This window comes from Vigna radiata, chromosome 2, assembly GCF_000741045.1.
Source record: "Vigna radiata var. radiata cultivar VC1973A chromosome 2, Vradiata_ver6, whole genome shotgun sequence".
Lineage (NCBI taxonomy): Eukaryota > Viridiplantae > Streptophyta > Magnoliopsida > Fabales > Fabaceae > Vigna > Vigna radiata.
This window is the reverse complement of record NC_028352.1, coordinates 120417-141956: the sequence shown is the minus strand read 5'-3', so window position 1 is coordinate 141956 and position 21540 is coordinate 120417. Positions and strand designations below refer to the sequence as shown.

At 36.1% G+C, this 21540-nt stretch overlaps 2 protein-coding genes across 7 annotated transcripts; one reads left to right on the top strand and one right to left on the bottom strand.

The window, feature by feature from the left end:
- The first annotated feature begins 770 nt into the window (after positions 1–770).
- Positions 771–11912, top strand: LOC106756194 (TVP38/TMEM64 family membrane protein slr0305). 4 transcript variants are annotated; one of them, XR_002666463.1, is made up of 7 exons: positions 772–1483; positions 1568–1620; positions 1842–1934; positions 2580–2808; positions 3852–3918; positions 9999–10112; positions 11667–11692. XR_002666463.1 is itself a non-coding variant. In XM_014638509.2 (7 exons), exons 1-7 carry the CDS (start codon positions 1039–1041, stop codon positions 11688–11690), a joined length of 1020 nt encoding a protein of 339 aa, XP_014493995.1. In that variant the 5' UTR covers positions 777–1038; the 3' UTR covers positions 11691–11912. The 4 variants fall into 4 exon arrangements, 3 of the variants coding, with proteins under 3 accessions (XP_022632461.1, XP_022632456.1, XP_014493995.1); XM_014638509.2 differs by having other exon boundaries at positions 777–1483; positions 2580–2803; positions 11667–11912; XM_022776740.1 differs by lacking the exon at positions 9999–10112 and having other exon boundaries at positions 771–1483; positions 11667–11912.
- A 626-nt stretch (positions 11913–12538) lies between these two features.
- LOC106756418 (DEAD-box ATP-dependent RNA helicase FANCM-like) lies at positions 12539–21071 on the bottom strand. 3 transcript variants are annotated; one of them, XM_014638842.2, is made up of 12 exons: positions 21018–21070; positions 20814–20884; positions 19262–19311; positions 19033–19198; positions 18770–18897; positions 18355–18690; positions 18191–18245; positions 14829–15176; positions 14286–14741; positions 14065–14116; positions 13742–13882; positions 12539–13272 (listed from the first exon to the last, which is right to left on the bottom strand). In XM_014638842.2, the coding sequence occupies exons 1-12, from the start codon at positions 21053–21055 to the stop codon at positions 12726–12728; spliced, it is 2388 nt and encodes a 795-aa protein (XP_014494328.2). In that variant the 5' UTR covers positions 21056–21070; the 3' UTR covers positions 12539–12725. The 3 variants fall into 3 exon arrangements, with proteins under 3 accessions (XP_014494328.2, XP_022632439.1, XP_022632442.1); XM_022776718.1 differs by having other exon boundaries at positions 19033–19311; XM_022776721.1 differs by having other exon boundaries at positions 13071–13283; positions 19033–19311; positions 21018–21071.
- Positions 21072–21540: the final 469 nt, after the last annotated feature.

Here is a 21540-nt window from a genome sequence, read left to right as displayed (position 1 = left end):
AAAAAAAAGAAAAATGAGAGAATACTCCTTTTGATATGTTTTGCAATGAAAAAAAAAACTAAAAAACTAGAAAAGAATAAAATAAATAAATAAAATTAAAAGCAATCAATAACTTTAACGTCACAAAATTAATTAACATTTGAAAAATTTAAATATTTAGCATAGTCTGTTATAAAATAATCTAACATTACTACCACAAATAATATTATTAAAGTTACAACTTATCTGAATCAAATACACTATTACTCATTTCCGTTTGAATGTTATAACGAAATACTCTTACTGATATGTGCATGAGATAACATTGTTCATGGTAACATTTTTTTTTAATGATTATTGTACACTGATACACAGAGTTAGAAATAATGAAGCTTTTAATGACACCAAATGATTCACGTGCGCGGCACATGTTTAAGTCACATTCAATGATTTATAATTTCAATTCATAGCTTTTATTTGACAATTGATGAACACAGGTTTTTTTTTTTTTTTTTCCTTTTAAGCAATAAACCGTTTAAAGACAAACAGACGAAAATCCCATAGAGAATTTTATATATTTTGTTACTATTTAATTATTATTATTATCATTATCATAATCATATGACCGTTTAACTTGAAATTTTGAAAGAAGGCATTTTCAAAGTTATACATGCTTAATAAATTATAAGAATAACATAATTTGTTTTAATATTTTTGCATAACATGGGTAAGTTGGTCGGAGATAATAGGGTAGCTTTGACGTGGCGAAGATGAGGTGTGGTTGTAAATGCAACCACAAAAATAAAAAATAAAAAAGAAAGTGATTGCCCCAGGACGTGACGTGACGCGAGAGGAAGAGGAGTTTCTTGAATCATGATTCATCCATTTTCGGAATTTCCATTCATGCGCGAGCTGAGAGCGGTGGAGTGCAGTGGTGGGTGGAGCATTTGAACATTCTGGTTGGAACAACACACCAACTGTTTGTCGTTGGTTCATAACATCCTATCCTATCCCATCTCCCACCTCCCACCTCCCACCTCGTACTCCATATCTCGTACCATGCGCACTCTCTCCCTTCCCTGCCTCTCCTCTTCTCTTTACACTCACACTATCGCTCTCACTCTCTCCCACCGTTACCACTGTCGCCTCTCTCCCCGTTCTTCTTTCATCTTCACACCCCACAGACGCTCTCACTTCCTCACCCCATGCTCCTCCCTCAGACAGACACAGAGAGACCCCAAAAAGCAATTGGGGGCCAAGATCAGCACTGCCCCCTCCGACTCTGCCTTAAAGCGCTTGTTTAGCCCCAATGATTCCCAAGGAGACGGCGACGCCGCCGACAACACCGACTCCCGCTCTGACTTCCAGGACGCCACAGCCTTCAAGGGCACCCTTTTGGCCGGTTTCTTACTCCTCGGTGTCATCGGCGGTTTTGCCTCCGTTGGCTATATCTACAGGGACCAGATCAACTCCTTCTTAAACCAACTCTCCCTTTTTATTGAAGGTATCTTTCCCACTCTCTTTCTCTCATCTCATTTATTTATTCCTATTTCTCGCCCCCAACACCTCTCTGTCTTTTAACCACCAGGATATGGCCCTGCTGGGTATGCATTATTCGTTGCCGTTTATGCTGGATTGGAGGTATCAATGTATCATATTACATTCCATTTTCATTCAACTTCTTACTCTACTCAACCCTCTGTATATCTCAACCTTGACATCCACATTCTCTACTCTAAGCTACATGCTACTCTACTCAGTAAACCACAATAATGCCCATTCACTGTTTGCTTTCAAGTTACGTGTCTTCTCTGTACATGTGCAACGCTTCCTCTAACTTCGCTTTGTTTATGTTGTCCCAGATCCTTGCTATTCCTGCCATTCCTTTGACCATGTCAGCTGGACTTCTATTTGGATCTGTTGTTGGCACTATCATAGTCTCTATCAGTGGAACGGTGAGTAAATCATGTGAAGGACACGAAGCAAACATACTTGTACACAAAGTTCATATATAGTTGCAATCAGTTGACTGCATCATCTACAATTTTTTTCGTTTTAGAGGTTTTTTTATGTTAACCAACTAGTTAGTATTCTTCCACACGTAATTTACAGTCTACTATTTGGTCATCTAGTTGTTACTTTTCAACACTACTTACTTATCAGAAAACTAGATCGTAAGAGGTGATCAGCTACTTATATACTATGATATACTATAATTTGGTCATTGCTCTAGTTAACGTGATATCTCTAACTACCTAACACCCTGAGCCGAAAATGGGACATCTCAAGCATGAAAATAAATATTTATGATAGCCTTTCTGGGAACATTTAAGAAACTGGATTATAAATGTAACTCAACCTCACAACTTATAAAGTGTATAATTTGACTCTAGCAGATATGGAATCTTCAACAATTAAACATCTATAATTTGGCATGCAAGAGCAAACAATTACTTATAACTTGGAAGTGTATTATTAGACTGAATAACTTCATATTTTATTTGAAATTATTATTGGGTAAATAAGTATACAATTTTTTATGTTTTTAATTAATTCTAATGGAATGTGTATTTTCAATCTAATATTTTAAGGCATTTCAGGTGGCAGCTAGTGTTGCTTTTCTAATAGCAAGATATTTTGCTCGTGAGCGAATTCTAAAACTAGTGGAGGGAAATAAGAAGTTTCTTGCTATTGACAAAGCTATTGGAGAAAATGGCTTCAGGGTTGTGACACTGCTTCGTTTGAGTCCTCTGCTACCATTTTCTTTGGGGAATTATTTATATGGATTGACATCTGTTAAGTTTATTCCATATGTACTGGGAAGGTATGGTGCGTATTACTAATCAATTACCAATGTTATACGGATTTTTAGTGTCTTAAAATAATTGGTACGTCAGAAAAACTTCATCCTCTAGAATAGCATATTTGAGCACGTCTTTTATTCTTAGTATTTGGATTTAGGTTCTAATATACACAAAACCTACTTGTAAATTAGGTGTTTGGTTAAGCTTATGTGTGTGAATTATGACCTTGTAAACTCTGTCAGCTAATTTGATTAGTTTCGTGACAAAGTTGATTAAATTAAGCTATACACACTGATGGAACATGTTTTTGTTAAATAGTGCTTAATTAAATTCTTTACCCTAATGCAATTTTATGTTGTCTTGAGTTCTAGTCTGATCCATGCTAAATGGAAAAAATAAGACAATAGGACAAAATAATTTTATGCTTGATTGTGCTTACATCTTCAAATTCACAGTGCCATTATTTGGATTTTGTGTTCAATCTTTACCACCATATAAATGCTATCCTAAAAATTAGGCAGTTTCAGTAAACTTTTTTTTTTGTTTCCCTTTGGCTACACATAAAATTCAAAATAATTATAAAAGGGTAATTGTACTATTACCAGAACATAGTTTCATTCCACTAAGTGAGGCCGACTACATTAATTACATAGTTCTATTTTGATAGTTTTACTTATGGACTAGTCTTTGAACTGCTGTGTTACTTGCAACAATAATGTAAACCTCTTGAAAGCATAACTTGTGTCTAAATTTCGCATGCAATATCTATAGCCTCATGATGATTGCAGTTGCTCTTCAATGTTTTTTAGTGTCTTGCTTTTATGAACCCGTGAAAATACTGAGAATATTGAACTTATAAATTTTCATTGAAAATACTGAGAACCAGCTTCATGAAAATACCCTTGTTTTGAATTCATCAGAGTGGTTATTATAGATTTTCATTGATTAGTTGAAGTATAGGTAAATTGTAATGAAACGTAGTTAAAATGAAACTGGGTATATTTTGTACCTATTTGGAACTGTCTCAGTAAGATTATCCATGTCTTAAAACTGATGATTGTTACGCAGTTGGTTGGGGATGCTTCCAGGAACTTGGGCTTATGTTAGTGCCGGTGCCTTTGGAAGAGCGATAATTGTGAGTTTCTACTTGGTTTTTCTCCCTCTTCTTTGTACTCTTGGTTATTTAGTCATTATTGGATTGTTTTTGTTAAGTGAAAAAGACGGAGAGCATATAGAATGTAAGTTAATCTGTTAGGTTTCCAATCAAGAAACCTAATCAAGACCCACTCACTCAACCAAGAAAAGCACCAGAATTCTGAATAACCTTGATGTATTATTAGGTAGTAGAAGAATACAAGGATAGTAGCAATGAAGAGGAGCCTAACCTCCCCCCAACAGGAAATACAATCCTGTTCAGAATACACCAAACGTTCCAAAAGATGCCTTCTACAACTAACACTCTGCTATTTATACAGCCTAACTCCGCTCCCTGTCTAACTGCCAAAAACAGTTAGAGAACTAACCTCTCCCTGTCTAACTGCCAGAAACAGTTAGAGAACTAACAGTTAGAGACTAACGTTTCCTTCTCCTCTCATATACTAATAACCTCCTATCATAATCACTAGGTACATCAAACCTCGCGTAAAGGTGAAAATTGGAGACTATACCATAATACAAGTAGCATGGTGAATATTTTGGGTCCATCATGCAAAACAATAAATAAGTAGAAAGAAATCTAAAGGATTTGAGCAAGGTGGATACACTAATAATCTAAGTAAATCTTGGTGGAGTAATGGGCATGGGCCCAGCCCAATCAGACTGATATATTGTAAGACTCCAAAAGCAAAAGGAATCTTTATATTCTAGCAGAATGGTTAAAATTAAGGTGTTGGTTAAATCATCTCCTTTGTTACTGTTTTAAAATACAGTGTATATTAGCCGGTTCCCTGCAGAATATGTACAAATCCTATATGATAAGCTATATTGAAGTGATTTTTCGCCCTTCGCTTTTTCAATTCATCAATTTAATGGTTTTATTTTACTTTAATTTATGTATAATTGTTAGAATCTTTTTATCTCTATTATTTCTATTAAAGTCTTTGTTTTTATTAATTATATTTCTTCCTTATTTAGGAGATTATAATTATNAGGTATGATTAGGATATCCCTGAAATATAGGGATTCTTTCTTTAGGAGCTTTTATTATATTTCCTAAAATAGCTTTCTAGCATTGTTTATATGGATTTGTAATCTCAGCATAATACAAGACATACGTTTTACCCTAAATTATGAGATGGCATCAGAGCTCTCAACATCTGGGAGCCGCCTCTGACTGCGCACTAAAACCCTAGCTGGCAGCCTTCATTGCTGCCACTCTCTCTGTCAAAACAGCCTTCATTGCGGTTACCAATACAACTCTACACTGTAGCCTTCATTGCTGCAGTGTTCTTTTTGTTGTGCTTTTCCTTTTAAATCTCTTCTCTTTATCATCGTTCTGCTGTTTGGACATGGCAGACCACACTGATGAAGTGGTGCCTACTGCATCACAAACCAATCAAGAACAACTCCAAAACCTCAACACTGCCTACCGCTTAAATGGGACGAATTATTTGAAATGGGCCTAGCTTGTTCGCAGAACTTTAAAAGGTAAAGGAAAAGCTAACCACTTGACTGATGATGCTCCTCCAGAAGACGATCCCAGATTTACAAAATGGGATGAAGAAGACTCTATGATCATGGCATGGCTATGGAACTCCATGATCCCAGAAATTACTGATACTTGCATGTTTCTTAATTCTGCAAAGGAGATTTGGAATGCAGTGGAGCAGACATACTCAAAAGCTAAAGATGCTGCCCAAATATATGATGTGAAGGTGAAGACTGTCGCTGCCAAACAAGGAACCAAGACTGTTACAGAGTATGCCAATCAACTCAAATCACTGTGGATGGAATTAGACCATTACAGGGTCCTCAAAGCCAAGTGCCCAGATGATTCTGCCATGCTCAAAGAGTATATTGAGCAAGATAGAGTCTATGATTTTTTGGTAGGGCTTAACTCTGATTTTGATCAAGTGAGAGTCCAAATTCTTGGAAAAGACAAAGTTCCAGGAATTAATGAAGTGGTAGCTATGGTAAGAAGTGAAGAAAGCAGGAGGGGAATAATGCTAGAACCCCCAACCATGGAAAACTCAGCCATGGTAGCAACCGGATCGGCCAAGATGGTTGATTCCCAAAAGGGGGGACTCACCAATTTGGGAAAGAAAAATGAAGGAGTATGGTGTACCTTTTGTAACAAACCTCGCCACACTCGTGATAAATGTTGGAAGCTACATGGAAAGCCTCCTAGCCGAGATTGGGGATTCCAAAATCGTGAAAAGGAGTGGGGAAAAAGAGGCGACCACAATAGAAAGGGCGGACAAGCACACCTAGGTGCTGCAAAACATGAAGAAAACAGTAGCGGACCAATTCCACTTAACCAGGATGAAGTTCAGCAAATGCGCTCCTTTCTTAACAAGTTAGATAAATCACCAGGTAGTTGTTCTCTAGCACATTCAGGTATGTTTGGCAAGTTTCCTTCTTTTGGACTTAATGTCTCAGATAAACAACCTAACCCATATTGGATACTAGATTCTGGGGCTACCGACCATATGACACCCTTATCTAACATTTTCTCCTCTTACACCCCTTGCCCTAGCAACAAGAAAATATCCATAGCTGATGGCTCTTTGATGACTGCAGCAGGTCAAGGAGATGTTCAAATAAGCTCATCTATCACCCTTAAAAATGTCCTTCATATTCCTAAATTATCTGTTAGTTTAGTCTCCATTAAAAAACTCATACATGATCTCTCATGCAATGTTATTTTTTCTAACAATGATTGTTTCATACAGAACCAGCAATCGGGGAGGACGATTGGACATGCTAGAGACTGGAATGGCTTGTATTACTTGGACAATCCAAATCTGACATCAGCCCTAGGAAATAGCAACTCTTTTTTCTCTGATTCAATAAAGACCAGCAGGGAGAAGATCTTCCTCCATCATTGTCGTCTTGGACATCCTTCCTTTAGGGTTATCAAATTATTATTCCCTTCCCTTTTTAGCAAATTGGATGTGGCAAGCCTCAATTGTGAAGTGTGTGAACTTGCTAAACACAAACGTGTTTCTTTCCCTATTAGTAATAATAAAAGCACTTTTCCCTTCTATTTAATTCATACTGATGTATGGGGTCCCTCAAATGTCACAAATGTTTCTGGTGCTCGTTGGTTTATTACCTTTATAGATGATTGCACCCGTGTCTCATGGGTTTTCTTACTAAAACAAAAATCTGAAGTAAGCTTTGTGGTTCAAAATTTTTTCTCAATGGTAAAAAATCAATTTGGTGTTAGCATTAAGAAGATTAGATCTGATAATGCCAAAGATTACTTCAATCATGGGCTTATTTCTTTTTGTCAAAAGGAAGGTATCATTCATGAGTCCTCTTAGTGTCAAAACTCCTCAACAAAATGGGATTGCAGAGAGAAAAAATGGACACCTTCTTGACCAAACTAGAGCTCTCCTTTTTCAACATAAAGTTCCTAAAAGTTTTTGGGGGGAGGCTGTTCTCACTGCCTGTTATCTAATTAATAGACTACCTTCTCATGTTCTAGCTTCCAAAAGCCCTATGGAGGTTTTGTCATCCTTTTATCCTAATGTGTCCACATCCAACCACCTTGTTCCACGCATATTTGGTTGTGTCTCTTTTGTCCATGTCCACAATAATGGTAGGGGTAAACTTGATCCTAGAGCCTTAAAATGTGTTTTCATAGGATACTCATCCACCAAAAAGGGGTATAAATGCTATCACCCACCATCCAAAAAATTCTTTGTGTCTCGTGATGTCACCTTTTTTGAGCACAAAAGTTACTTCTATAAAGATCATCTTCAGGGGGAGACTGCACCAAATGAAGATGATATCCTTATGCTTCCTGACTTAAGCTTAGGACCAGAAATAGGGACTAAAAGTGTAACAACTGAGACTCAAGATGGGGCTGATGTAAGATTTGGTAAAAATCTGGTTTATACAAGGAAGACAAAGACCATTCCAGAATCTGTCCATGTTCAACCATCCAACCCAACATTACATGAGGTAACTATCCCTAATCCTTTAATTCCCAATGCATCAAACTCTGTTTTTCCAAATATACAGGAATCTGAATCCAGTCCAGCATCCCTTTATGAGGACCTAGATATTCCTATTGCCCTTAGGAAAGAGACTAGGAAATGCACTACCAAGCCATTGTACCCTTTAGCTAATTACCTATCCTTCAAAAACTTTTCACCTACCCATAAAGCCTTCCTNACAAACCTAAACACCACAACCACACCTACCTCTTTATCTGAGGCATTGAGTGATAAAAAATGGAAACAAGCTATGGACATGGAAATGGAAGCACTAGAAAAGAATAATACTTGGGATTTGGTGGCTCTCCCGCATGGAAAAAGACCAGTAGGGTGCAGGTGGATATATACTATAAAATACAAGGCTGATGGGTCTATTGAGAGGTACAAAGCAAGGTTAGTGGCAAAGGGATTCACTCAAACCTATGGAGTGGATTACATGGAAACTTTTGCTCCAGTGACAAAAATGAATACAGTTAGGGTGATTTTATCTCTAGCAGCTAATTATGGTTGGAACTTGCAACAATTTGATGTTAAAAATGCCTTCCTTCATGGAGAAATTGAAGAGGAGATTTACATGGAATTGCCCCCTGGNTATGNGGGAAAAACANCTGTCAACACGGTTTGCAAGCTAAAAAAGGCATTGTATGGGTTGAAACAATCACCGCGAGCGTGGTTTGGAAGGTTTACTAAAGTTATGATAAGTCTGGGCTTTAAACAAAGTCAAGGAGATCACACCTTGTTCATTAAACACTCTAAATCAGGGAGAGTTACAGTGTTATTGGTTTATGTAGATGATATTATAGTAACAGGTGATGATGAGGAGGAGCAACAACTGTTAGGCCAACATCTAGCTAAGGAATTTGAAATTAAGACCTTGGGAAAATTGAAGTATTTCTTAGGGATTGAAGTGGCCCATTCTAAAAAGGGAATATTTATATCTNAGCAAAAATACATCACAGATTTGTTGAAAGAAACTGGGAAGACAGCATGCAAGCCTGCGAGTACACCAATTGATCCAAACATAAAATTGGGGAATGTANAAGAAGGTACTGCANTTGACAAGGAAATGTATCAGAGGTTAGTTGGCAGATTGATTTATTTATCTCACACTAGGCCTGATGTTGCATTTGCTGTAAGCCTTGTTAGCCAGTTCATGCACCAACCTAAGGAGGTTCACTTACAAGCTGCACTAAGAATTGTGCAATATTTGAAGGGGACCCCAGGCAGGGGAATTTTGTTTAAACGAAATGGGAATGTAAGTGTGGAAGCATATACAGATGCAGACTATGCAGGTTCAATTGTGGATAGAAGATCAACTACAGGGTACTGCACTTTCATTGGTGGAAATCTTGTGACTTGGAAGAGTAAAAAACAAAATGTGGTAGCCAGATCCAGTGCTGAAGCAGAATGCAGGGCAATGGCACAAGGGATATGTGAACTACTATGGCTAAAGATCATCTTGGAAGACTTAGGAATAAAGTCAAATGAATCAATGAGACTTTATTGTGATAACAAATCTGCTATTAGCATAGCTCATAATCCAGTGCAGCATGATAGAACCAAACATATCGAGATTGACAGACATTTTATCAAAGAAAAATTAGATAGTGGTCTAATTTGTACTCCATATGTCTCTTCACAAGACAACCTTGCAGATATTCTAACAAAGGGGCTGAACAGTAACAACTTTGAAAGTATTGTTTCCAAGCTGGAATGGAAAATACTTATTCACCAGCTTGTGGGGGAGTGTTAGAATCTTTTTATCTCTATTATTTCTATTAAAGTCTTTGTTTTTATTAATTATATTTCTTCCTTATTTAGGAGATTATAATTATTAGGTATGATTAGGATATCCCTGAAATATAGGGATTCTTTCTTTAGGAGCTTTTATTATATTTCCTAAAATAGCTTTCTAGCATTGTTTATATGGATTTGTAATCTCAGCATAATACAAGACATACGTTTTACCCTAAATTATGAGAATAATGGATTATGGAAAGACAGTAACTTCTCTCATTACTTCTTTAATGTAATTGTTGCTTCTACATTTCAGCAAGATGAATCTGAACTTAGTAATATATTTGGAGGAAACAGTCAGCTGCTAACTCTTGGGCTGGGACTGTTGGCCACTGCATTGGCTGCTACATATGTCACACGACTTGCAAAGGTATTATCCTTTGATTTTTGTAAAATTTAATATTTGATAACAAACAAAAGTGAAAGAGTTTCCATTTAGTGTCTCAACAGCAATGTCTTCTCTTGGGAATTGGGATAAAGAATTTAGATTTTGTGTGGTGAAGATGAAAAGAATTTAAGAATTGTAAGGAAATAGCTCACTAGGCCACTAGCCAGTCTACCACACAAATGAATAAAAAACTATAACGAAGAACCTGCAAGAACAGTTAAGCGCTTAAACTGAAGGAGTAAATGAAGCATCATAACTAACTTCAATCTACATAGTATGTTAGAAATTCAATAAGAACATAGATTACAACTCAAGGTTTCTCTTATAGTGAACTCTCAACTTTCGGTTGGTTACAACAATTCATACAAGATCCTATTCATACAAAAAATAGCTGTCTAACTAACTTTCATAAAACACAAATCCCCCAGTCTTTCCACACTGCTGTTATGGTTAATCAATTATTTAAGATCTTAAGGTTGGGTTATAAGCCACCAGGTGTTGTGAATGTGACTTGATTTGGGGCTGAGTTGGCTAGTGTTCACCGTACATTTGAATCTGTAGTATGATATATAAATTGTACACAATTGAATTCCATTATTTCTTGTTTTAACCGCTATTTATCATTACGTGTTTTCACTTTTTCAAGATGTCTGTCTTTTTTAATATTTACCATTCTACGAATTCTAGGTAGCGATGGAATACTGCCTTTATAGTCTTAACGTACATTCAAACCAGTCTAAGGCCAACTCACCTCATTCGGCTGGCCTTTGGCTTTTATCCTCCAGTTCTAGAAATTAGAAATGTCAAAATGGATAGCCAACTTGATTTACCATGGATCAAACCAAGTTGGTTAAAAAAAATCGAATTTTTTTAAATGAAGAGCAAATAGAATCCGGCTCGCATAACCTGTGGGTTGACCAGGCTTGAGTTGGATTAAAGGTGGGTTGACCTATAGTCACGTCAACAATAATTCTTTATTAGTTTTTTTATCATATTTTAGAAGTTTTTTATTATAATTATTTACTATTTTTTAATTATGGAGGTTGACAATCTGAATTTTTTAAATACTAGAATTTATTAAATAATGTTTGAATAGTTTGGATGCTTAATTTATTTGTTGATATTTTGATTTAAGTAAACATTTTGATTGTACTTATCATAAAAAAATTGAGTTGATTCATTTTATTTTGATTGTATTACGATAAATATGTAAGATATATTCGAAAGATAAAATGTTTTTAAGTGATTCAATCCATATTAATCTATTAATCCTGAGTTGAGTTGGACTACAAAATTGATGACTGATAAAGAAGTGAGCCGTCCCTAATGAGCCAAGTCGTGAGCCAACCTGTGGTGACACCACCTTCCATCGTTCTATCTAGAAGACACTGCCCACTGCCTTAGGATTAATACCGATAAAATAATAGTGCTGTTGCAATTACTTGTACAAACTGTTGCATTCTTTTCTCCGTCACCATTAGTTAATGCTTTGATCTGACTCACTAATAACTCAATTTTTTTAACGTTGTAATGCAGGATGCTATAAAGGACATCGAATAGACCTTCTAGATTGTAGACAAGACCCAGCATTGGGAATGAAGATAAATTTACTTGAATAGATTGGAAACTGATACTTGAGTAAATAAACATCGACAATGATAGATTAAAGATAACTAAGGAAAGTAATAGACCCAGCACGTCCCTTGTAAATTAGAACATTCGTAATGAATTCAGGTAGGATCATTTTATATCTTTTGCAATGCCCCTTCAATTGCACCAAAAGTTTTGTTGTGCCATGTTTAAAATTATGACGCATTAATTTCTTAACGGGGTTGCTGGGAATGACTAAATTTTATTTTATTTAAAATGTTTCCATTGTAATTAGCAAGCACAATAGCAATTCATTATGTGATGAATCATCCGCGATACGAAAGAAAAAAAGGTGCAGAAATCACGGTGCTGACAAATGGGTAAATGTAAGTTGTGACTGCAGAAAGCCCTAAAACCTCGTTGATAAAGTTGGTGCATTGTGTTGGTAAAAGCCATTTACAAAAGGGTGCTGAATGGTTGTCTTTTCCGTAATTACTTGAATTTTGAGAGTCTAAAATCATCCCATATTTCAGTGCCTAATTGAAATAATTAATAAATCAATAAATTATGTACATCTACATCCTTATAAGTTCACATTTAATTATTCAGTTTATTAATTCTTCAGTTTATTAAAGCGAATATAAAGTGCAATTTCTATTTTTGTCAATGTAATTGGTTTTTTTAATATAAAACGAGTTGATACAAAAACACCGATACCAAAAACTGCCCTGGACAATTACTGACACCGATCAAGACTTTGTCATGACGAGCTGGTTAATAACAATCGGGGTTAGACGAATATACAAGAGGCATTGAAATAACTTCGAACCAGGGTGTTTGTTAGACAAAGCTATAACTGTATTTTCTTCCAAACAATGTTTAACTATACAATAAAATACCACTGTATAAATATGTAGTCTAAAAGACTTGTATTTGTCTTGCACCACGTTGATTAATTAATTTCCAAAATGCAAATATCAAGCAGCATGAGTTAAGTCATGCTTTTCATATCCCAAGATCAAATGAAGGAGACCCAAAAATATCAAGGTTGGGTAAGTGAGATTGAGAGACCTTATCTTGCTTCTGAATGGACGAATCTAATTTCCGTTTTAGAAGCAAAGTTGCTTTCGCCTCCAACTCGTCAAGATCGAGATCATTATAAAACTGATCATCACACAAAACATTTGTAATTGCATCCACATCCCCCACTTCTTTCTTTGATTGAAGAGCAAATTCTTGTTCAAGGTTCATAGTCGGGAAGTGTTCAGAGTGGTAAAATGACAATCTTCGTTTGTGACTTTTTATCTCTGTCCCATTTCCCTTAGGACAACAACTTGAAAACACTGCTTCTGAGGTTAACTGGTTGATGGTAACGGATTCTGAAGTCCGATTTGCTGACTCTTTGGTTGGCTCTGTATGTAAATGATTGAATGACTTCCCTGAAGAATCCCCACTTTCACTAGTACTGGCTGCCACAGTCACACAGTCGGGAGTGAAGGTGGCAGAAAAATCAAGCGGTCCATTACTCGGTGCTTGACTGAGCAAAGAACGCCTGCATCCGAGCTAAGTTCAGTTATATAGCTTTAACATTAAGATAATAACAGCACAGCATAGTTCAGAATTAATTCAATGTGATATTTGTAGACAGATATAAGGATGACTTGTTGGAAGGAGGGTGATTGAAGTTGTGGGTTCAACTCTTTTCACTAATAATTTGAAGATATAAGGTTGGTTTGGAAGGAGGAGTAAGAGAGATTATGGATTCAATTCCCCCATTAACAAATATTAACAACTAATATTGCCGATAAAAAAATGTGATATTTGTAAATTCAAATAATTGGGAAAGATTCTAACAAAGCTGATATTCTCACGTTTAGATAAATATGTAATGAGAGGAAAGAAGCCTTGTATGATACGAGCTTTTTTTCGAAGGATGATGACATTTGCTACCCAATTCCTTTAATCATGAATTCAGAAGAAACCTACGAATAACAAAGCGCAATGGAAGGAAGATAAAATACCTGTAAATTGTCATCATGTCCATTCTACTAGCTTGAGGCTGACTGGGTGCTGTAGGGTTGGTCCTGTCATCTATGAAACTGTCAAATGAATTGTCATCCTCACCATCTTCATCATTAGATACATAGGCATCTGAAGATACCCTGACCATATTGAACTGCTCGTGAGACCAGATATTTTCACAAAATATCGTCATATACAACTTATAAGTATATTTTCTGAATCAACAATAAAAGATATGCTAACTATGATACTGAATATTGTGTAAAAAACGCTAAAACAGGATGAGAATGCAGAATTAAGTTAATCTTCAGCGAAAGCTTACTCCGCTTCCTCCTCAATGAAGTCTCTCACATTGTATGCTGATTTCCTTTTACCTAAAAAGTAGAAATGAAACAGCACAGCCCTCAGTTTTCTAAAATACATCCTTCTAGAAAAGAATTTTGTTAAATATATTTCTAATTTCGTTTCAAAGAAACAAGATATGATCTAAATTACTTTCAATAAATAAAAGAGTAAAGAATGCACTAAACAAACTAAAATCACCTCGTCCATGCTCATATTGTGCGGGATTAGAGGCATGGGATGACTTCAGAAAGTTCACTGTTGAATAAAAAGATTTAATACTTTTCTGATTCCTATTGCTTTCAGTATCTTCAGCTTTTCGCAACCTTTTAAATTTGCGTGAAGGTTTAGTGCTTTCAGACATTTCACCATAATCTGCTGGAAGTGCTTCTTCACCGAGGCTTAGGTCAGAGTTATGTACATGGCCTTCCTCAGTTTGGGAAAGAAAGACTCGTCCTCTTCTAATTGTACAATTCTTCAGGTCAAGTAAAGGGCTTTGAGTTTCATTGAAAGAGGAAGTACAGACGTTCTTATCAGTGCCCTTCTCATTGTCGACCATTTTAGTTTCCCCTGAGCTTAAAGAACTAACATTCTGTTCTTTTTGGACACTGACAGGTAAAATATAGTCACATATAACAGAATGGTATCCTGATTTCCCTGAAAAATTCAATTTATTTTAGAACAAAATAGTTAATTACACTAAACTATTGTAAACCGTCCTTTTACCACCTTGAAGTTACCCACCTCTTTCATCAATGGGAGACTCAGGAACTACACCACTTTTAATGAAATTCGTTAAACGTGGACTAAGTTCTTCATCTTTCATGTCATTAATGCATGCATCTGCAATCAACGAAGAAGTCTCAATCTCCATAAGATTTTCCATTTGACCAGCATTAAATGCTTCATTTGACACTCTTGTCTTATAGATTGGAGTCTCGTGAATTCCCCCATCATCCTCATATGTTTCTTCTCGCCAAGTTAGATCATGGAAGTCTTTGCTTTGAATGCCCAAATGATACGAATCCAGGTCCAGACAATTAACTGAGTCTACACTCGTTCTCAATGCATGCATGGAGCATGATTCATTGTCTGAAGAAGACATAAAGTGGACTTAGTTACCATATTTAGAAATTCGATGTCAATAGATATTTGCAAAATGTTCAAAGAAGTTGAAAATGTGTTGAGAAAAAGACATTTATTATGAATATTGTTGTTTGTAGGATATTAAGTGTATTATTGGAAGTGTTAAAAGATTTTAGAGATCTCTTTGTAATTATTACTTAAGAGATAGAATTCTCTCTACATAGAAATCGATGTATTGTTTCAAATCAATCAATTAAATAAAAATATTCTTCTCTTCAGATTAATAATTTCAAGTTGGTATCAGGTTCTTAAGAGCCCCCCTTTCACATTTCTTTTTTAGTGTCATAACTATGATTCTTTCTAGGGTTACCTAAAGTGAATCCATTTCCTTTGATTCATGTGGTTGTCTAAAGTGCATCAAACTTGTGACTAAGTCATTGTTGATTCTGTCACGGTTGTTGTTGAAGTTGTACCCGTCGTCTGCTGGAGCTGTCACCATCATTGGTGTTTGTCGATACTACTGTTGCCAGAGCTTTCTATCTTACTTTTCTAATTTATTTACAAGGGGTCTAAGGAGTCCTTATTATTTATTGATTTAATAGTCTTTTTGGTCTCAAGTTTTGTTTGAATTATTCAATGCAGCCCCTGATAGGATATAATGTGTATGATAGGAGGAAACAAATTAAAATTAGTTGTTAGTTCGGTTGTTAGATTGAGTGAGACTTCCTTTATTTAGTGGGGGGGTCTTTGTAGCGAAGGGAAGTCTTTGGATGTTTTAGAGAATCTTTGGCATCCTATGTGAAGGGAACATTGTCCCTTGGAGGCACTTTTGTTGTTCTTGGTGCCTAGAATCAATAATACTAGATCTTTTCAGTGAGTTTGGGTGTTTTGCAATGGTGTTTTTGGGTTTCTTTATCTAGGAACCGAACAAATTGGTCCGATATGCCAGATCTCAAAAAAGGAAAAGAAATGGAAGGAAGAATCAGCACAATAGAAAGTGCGATAGATGAACTAATAGAGGGTCATCAAGAACTCAAGGAGATGATCAAAGGTCTTATGAAAAATTCCAAGAATTCAGAAAGGAGTTCAGAAGGCACTCAAGGGTCGATGAATGGGGAAAGAAGGGGAAGGAAGGACAAGGCTGAGGAGGTGATGAAGAAAGAGTAAATACTTTGGAGAAAGGGGCCAGCAAACAAGGAAGAGCCATGACAGAAAAAAAAATAACAAAAAAAAAATGTGAAAGAAATAAGGGAAATCGTCCAAGCAAAGAAAGACATGCTGCAAGAACTCATAAATCATGGAAGGGGCAGAAAGAAGTGAGAAATTTGTCATGAAAAGAAAGAAAGAGGGAAAAACAGGTATGAATGCTGAGAAAGATAGTCGACAAAACAGCAAGGCAAGAAATTCTCCGAAGGAGAGTACTTGGCTAATGATGAAGAGAAGAAGGAAGAAAGATATCCACAGAGTAGTAAATTAGATGAGGAGGGAGAAGAATTGTTGAGGCCTGGGGTTAAAACAGTGGGGGCAGGGTCTACCTAGTTGAGGTCCTGGTGTCCATGGGTGCATCCACTATAACAGTTACAGATCCATATCCTGAATTTCTTGATGTTATAACACCTGCAGATCTTGCTTCTAGCAATGGCCACAAAGGAATTTCCAGTTTTCTTGGAGAGTAGTTATTAACTAGCCATCTTGAATTACTCACAATGGAGGAAACTAAAGATGGTTGGAAAGAAACTTTGGTAATGGAAGCAGTGCAAACAGTTTCAGAGCATACTGCAACACTTGTGCTTTATGGGGATGGCCAAGTAATTATGGAAGATCTAGAAGTAGAAATGAGAAAACAAAAGTTGTCACAAAGATATGCTATAGAATTTTTGAGCCGTGCAAGAAGTCACTGGTTTTCCAGGTCTTTTGGTTTGAAGTAGTTCTTATCATTAATGGAACAGGAGTCATATCGACCACCACCCAAGCCTCCAGACCTAAATTGGTGGGCAGTAGCCAATGAGTTCCCTTCCTATGATAACACATTGATGAAGATGAGCTATGGGATCAAGCTTCATTGTTCCAACCTTGAGGACAAGGTTGTTCTGCAGCTGCGTGTAATGATAGAATATGATGTGTATGATAGGAGGAAAGAGATTAAAAATTAGTTGTTAGTTGGGTTGTTAGGTTGAGTGAGACTTCCTTTATATAATGGGCGGGGTTCTTTTTAGGGAGGGGAGGTTTTTGGATGTTTTAGAGAATTGTTGACAGGATCTTTGGCATCCTGTGTGAAGGGAACATTGTCCCTTGGAGGCACTCTTGCTGTTCTTGGTGCCTAGAATCAATAATACAAGATCTTTTCGGTGAGTTTGGGTGTTTTGCAGTGGTGTTTTTGGGTTTCTCTATCTAGGAACCTAACAGCCCCTCAATTTTCTCCGTCTCAATGTAGTCCTCATTTTTGTTAATGTTTATAGGGTGACAACATGGCAATATAAATAACATGTGGCAACTCCAGTTTAACATCATTGCCTACAATCTAGTTTAGCATACACAAAAGGATAGATCAACACTTTATTAAAGAAAAACTGGATAGTATATCGCTACTTCTTATGTCCCATCTAAGCTTCAATTAGCATATTTGTTCACAAAAGGTCTTTCCACTGAAAATTTTCATAATCTCGCATGCAAGCTGGGAATGATATATCCATTCACCAATTTGGGGAAAAATGTTGTTAGGAAGATACTCGAAGCTGTTAGAAGATTCTAGAGATCTTTGTAATTATTCCTTTAGGATTAGAGTTCTCTGTATATAGAGACTTATGTATTGTTTCAAATCAATTGATTGAATAAAAATCTTCTTTCTTTCAGATTAATCCTTTCAATTAATACCCACCAAAAAGTAAATAATTCTGAAAAGTAAAAGGTAAGAAGTAAAATACAACTCTTTTCATCCGCAATGTTGACAATATCAATGGCTATTGTTTGGCATTAGAAACTAGGAGAGAAAATTGAACAGATGATATTACCCATATTACCTTTATCAACTTTGGTAGGGGTGACTGGCTTCCTATGTCCCAAGCCCAGATCTTCCTGAACAACTCAAATAGACATTATTTAACCAAAAAGGAAATAACGTTCACAGTATGACTATGATCATATTTCATACAGTGTGGTACTGATCTAAGAGCAGAAGTAGAACCTGAAGTGAAGAAGTTTCGTCATCTTTTGGAAATGATGCTAGTCCTTGCATACGCTGCATCATGTCTATAAACATCAATGTTCCAGATGAATGCTTAACTTTATGCACTCTAGAAGGAAAGGTCTGAAAGTGGGGAAAGGAAATAAGGGAGATTCTACTATTCTTTTCCCTAGTAGGGTGAAAATACGTTTCAAGTAAATCAATTTCAGCCACAGTAAGTTTGTCCTTCGATGGAAAAATGTGGAGCTCGTCATCCTTCACAATCTTTTGACGGGGAATAAATTTCTCAATAGACAGTTCAACATATTGGACTTCCGGCTTGAAAACATGAGGAATCTACAAAAATATTTAGCGACATTGATAAGGATAAAAAGCACAAATAAAAAAGAAAAGAAGTTTTCTAACAGTTTCTGACCATCCTTGGACTAGGATGAAAGGAAAAACTATTTATGCCCCCATTGCGCATGTGTTTAGTTATAGTTTTGCTCTTTGCCTGTTTTCGCAAGTAGCCCTTCAACTCTGTCCCTTCACAAGCAAAAACTAGTAACGATTGTTACGGAACCAATGAAACAAATACTTGTAGCATTTTAGAAAACGTGTAATAGGAAATGCCAATAATGCTCATTTCTTTCTCAGAAGTAACAATCGCCAAGAAATAAACTGAAAATCAAAGGATATCAACTCGTCCATCATGCTTTCTTCCGGTTCTCCCCATTCGCTGAATCATTCTAAGTGGTGAAATATTAGCATCAAAAGATATGACAAGATCAACTTCCATGATGTCAAGTCCTTCTTCACCAATTGATGTGGCAACAATGACATTATAGGTGCCAGACCGAAATTTCTGTTGATCAACCATGTAAGTGCATCGAAGGAGAGTGAATATTATACTAAAGAGAATACATACCGTTAGCACAGCCTGTTGAACCTTTTGGGACTGACCTTTCATTGCTTTCCCTATAGATCATTAAAATGAAGACTTTTTTATAAACAACATAATTGATTCTCCTTTACAAACAAAATAATGATGAATGTCGAAAAACAACAAAAGAAAAGAAGGAAGGAAAAACAAAGAAAATATACAAATTGGAGGATAAAACATTTCCTACAAATATTTGCCCAGAATAAATAAATGCAGATGTCAACGATGCTTATCAATGACTGAGATTTAAGAATTATTTGAGGCCAGAAAAAAGTAATACCTACATTGAAAAGAGACTAGTTGTTTAGTGATATCTACTGTGGATAAAAGAAAGAAATTGTCTTTCGATATACCCATAAAAGCTTATGTAAGAGTAGGTTCTCCTGTCCGAACCTATCATCCCAATCTTCTATTGTCCTCTTTTCTGCAATCTCTTTCTATCTATCTATCCATCTATATATGTGTGTATGTGTGTTTATGTATACATTACTACTGCTAAGTGAAATACTCACTCAAGCATTCTTCTCTTAATCAAATATTCAAGTTGGTATCACAGTGGACTCCACTCTGTCTGTCACTTGTGTGTCATGTCGACTGCTGTACTCCGCCAGCAGCCGTCATCTATCGCCAGCAGCCATCATCTATCACCAACAGCCACTGCTGGCCTCTAACTTTTGTGGGGACTTCTGACAACTTCTTTAGTCTCACTGATCTTTTACCCCTGCCAGGGAGGCAGGTCCAACAGTTACCTCTCTTCTTAAAAACTACCCTCTTATTTGTATAAATGGCCTCTGCAAGCCCATTCTTTTCAATTTTTAGAACACCAACCATCACTACATTGAAGCTTAATGGTAAGAATTATTTATTGGGTTAGATCCTGACGCACACAGTACATCCAAACCACCCGATGCACACATTAACATAAACGGGTCAAAATGCTCAACAAATACCATGGATTCAAAGCGCCATTTGCAGGTCAACCATTACTATCTTAGTGAACAGCGGGAGTACCCACAGAGTATGTTTTGGTTCAGTGGCAAGGCCTCTTTCAGAAAGACTCCACCTGGGAGCTTTTGGATGACTTTTTACAAGATTCTTCCGATTTACACCTTGTGGACAAGATATTTGTCCATCGGAAAGGGGATGATATGATTCATGATGAGGAAACCCAAGAAAGCATGTATTCAATCCATGAAGAATAGGAGCAGTATCATAACAAACAAGATTATAAGAAGTTCTACAGAAAGAACAAAAATGCCCATTTGGATGAGAGATTTTGTTACTTAGAAGGATAAGTGTAAGAATAAAATGGGTAGCAAATCGGGAGCACTGATATGTACAAATATCCTTTACAAAAGAAGGCATGAATAAAAGATTTTTTCGCCCACCCCTTCTACTTTCTTACTGTTTCAGGTGATTAATCATAGTCAAGCACAACATATCAATTCCACCAAGTAACACATGCTTTGGGAATAACCAACAAATGTTACATTCAGCACACAATCAAAATTCTAAAGCAAAGTATAATCAAAAGTACCTGAACTTTGACCAATAAACTCAGTAGCTCTAATTAATTCCCCAATATCTTCAAGTGCATTCATTATATCCCTGAAGGAATTGAATTGACACAATAAATTTTTTAATTTGGCTAAAAGTTTCCAATAGCTGTGTAGAATATGATTTTAAATAATTCAAATTAACATTACTTGACACTTTCTCTGTAATTGGAGAAGATAATTACCCTAGAGCTTTGTGGATCGTGGGTTTCTGCAACAACATTCAAAGAAGTCATCCATCATCTTATCAGTATAATGATAGTTTATTAACCACATCCAAGTGAATTCATTGTATGCATAATGCATCCATTAAAGAGTGTAATGGAAATTTATTAGAAAAACAAAAAATCAAATCAACATTCAACCAGAAGCAAATGACTGAAATTTTATACCAAAATGTTTAAGACTTTCTTGAACAGTAAAGAATTCAAAATCAAATTCAGTTTTATAACAAAATAGCTATTTTAGAAAAGGAAAAAAAGAAATCCAAAAGGTAAAGAAACATATTGTTAGGTATTCGGGAAATATACACTCTCCAAGTCCTAACACATATCTTCTAACCTCCAAAAAATACTCAGCCTTGAGGCCATGGCATAATATAACTGATAGGTTTCTAATAGGGAAACCTAGTCAATGAATTCAACTCTACCCTCACAGAGAAAGAAAGATAGGAAAAGAATCAATGGTGATTATTATTCACAAAGAATG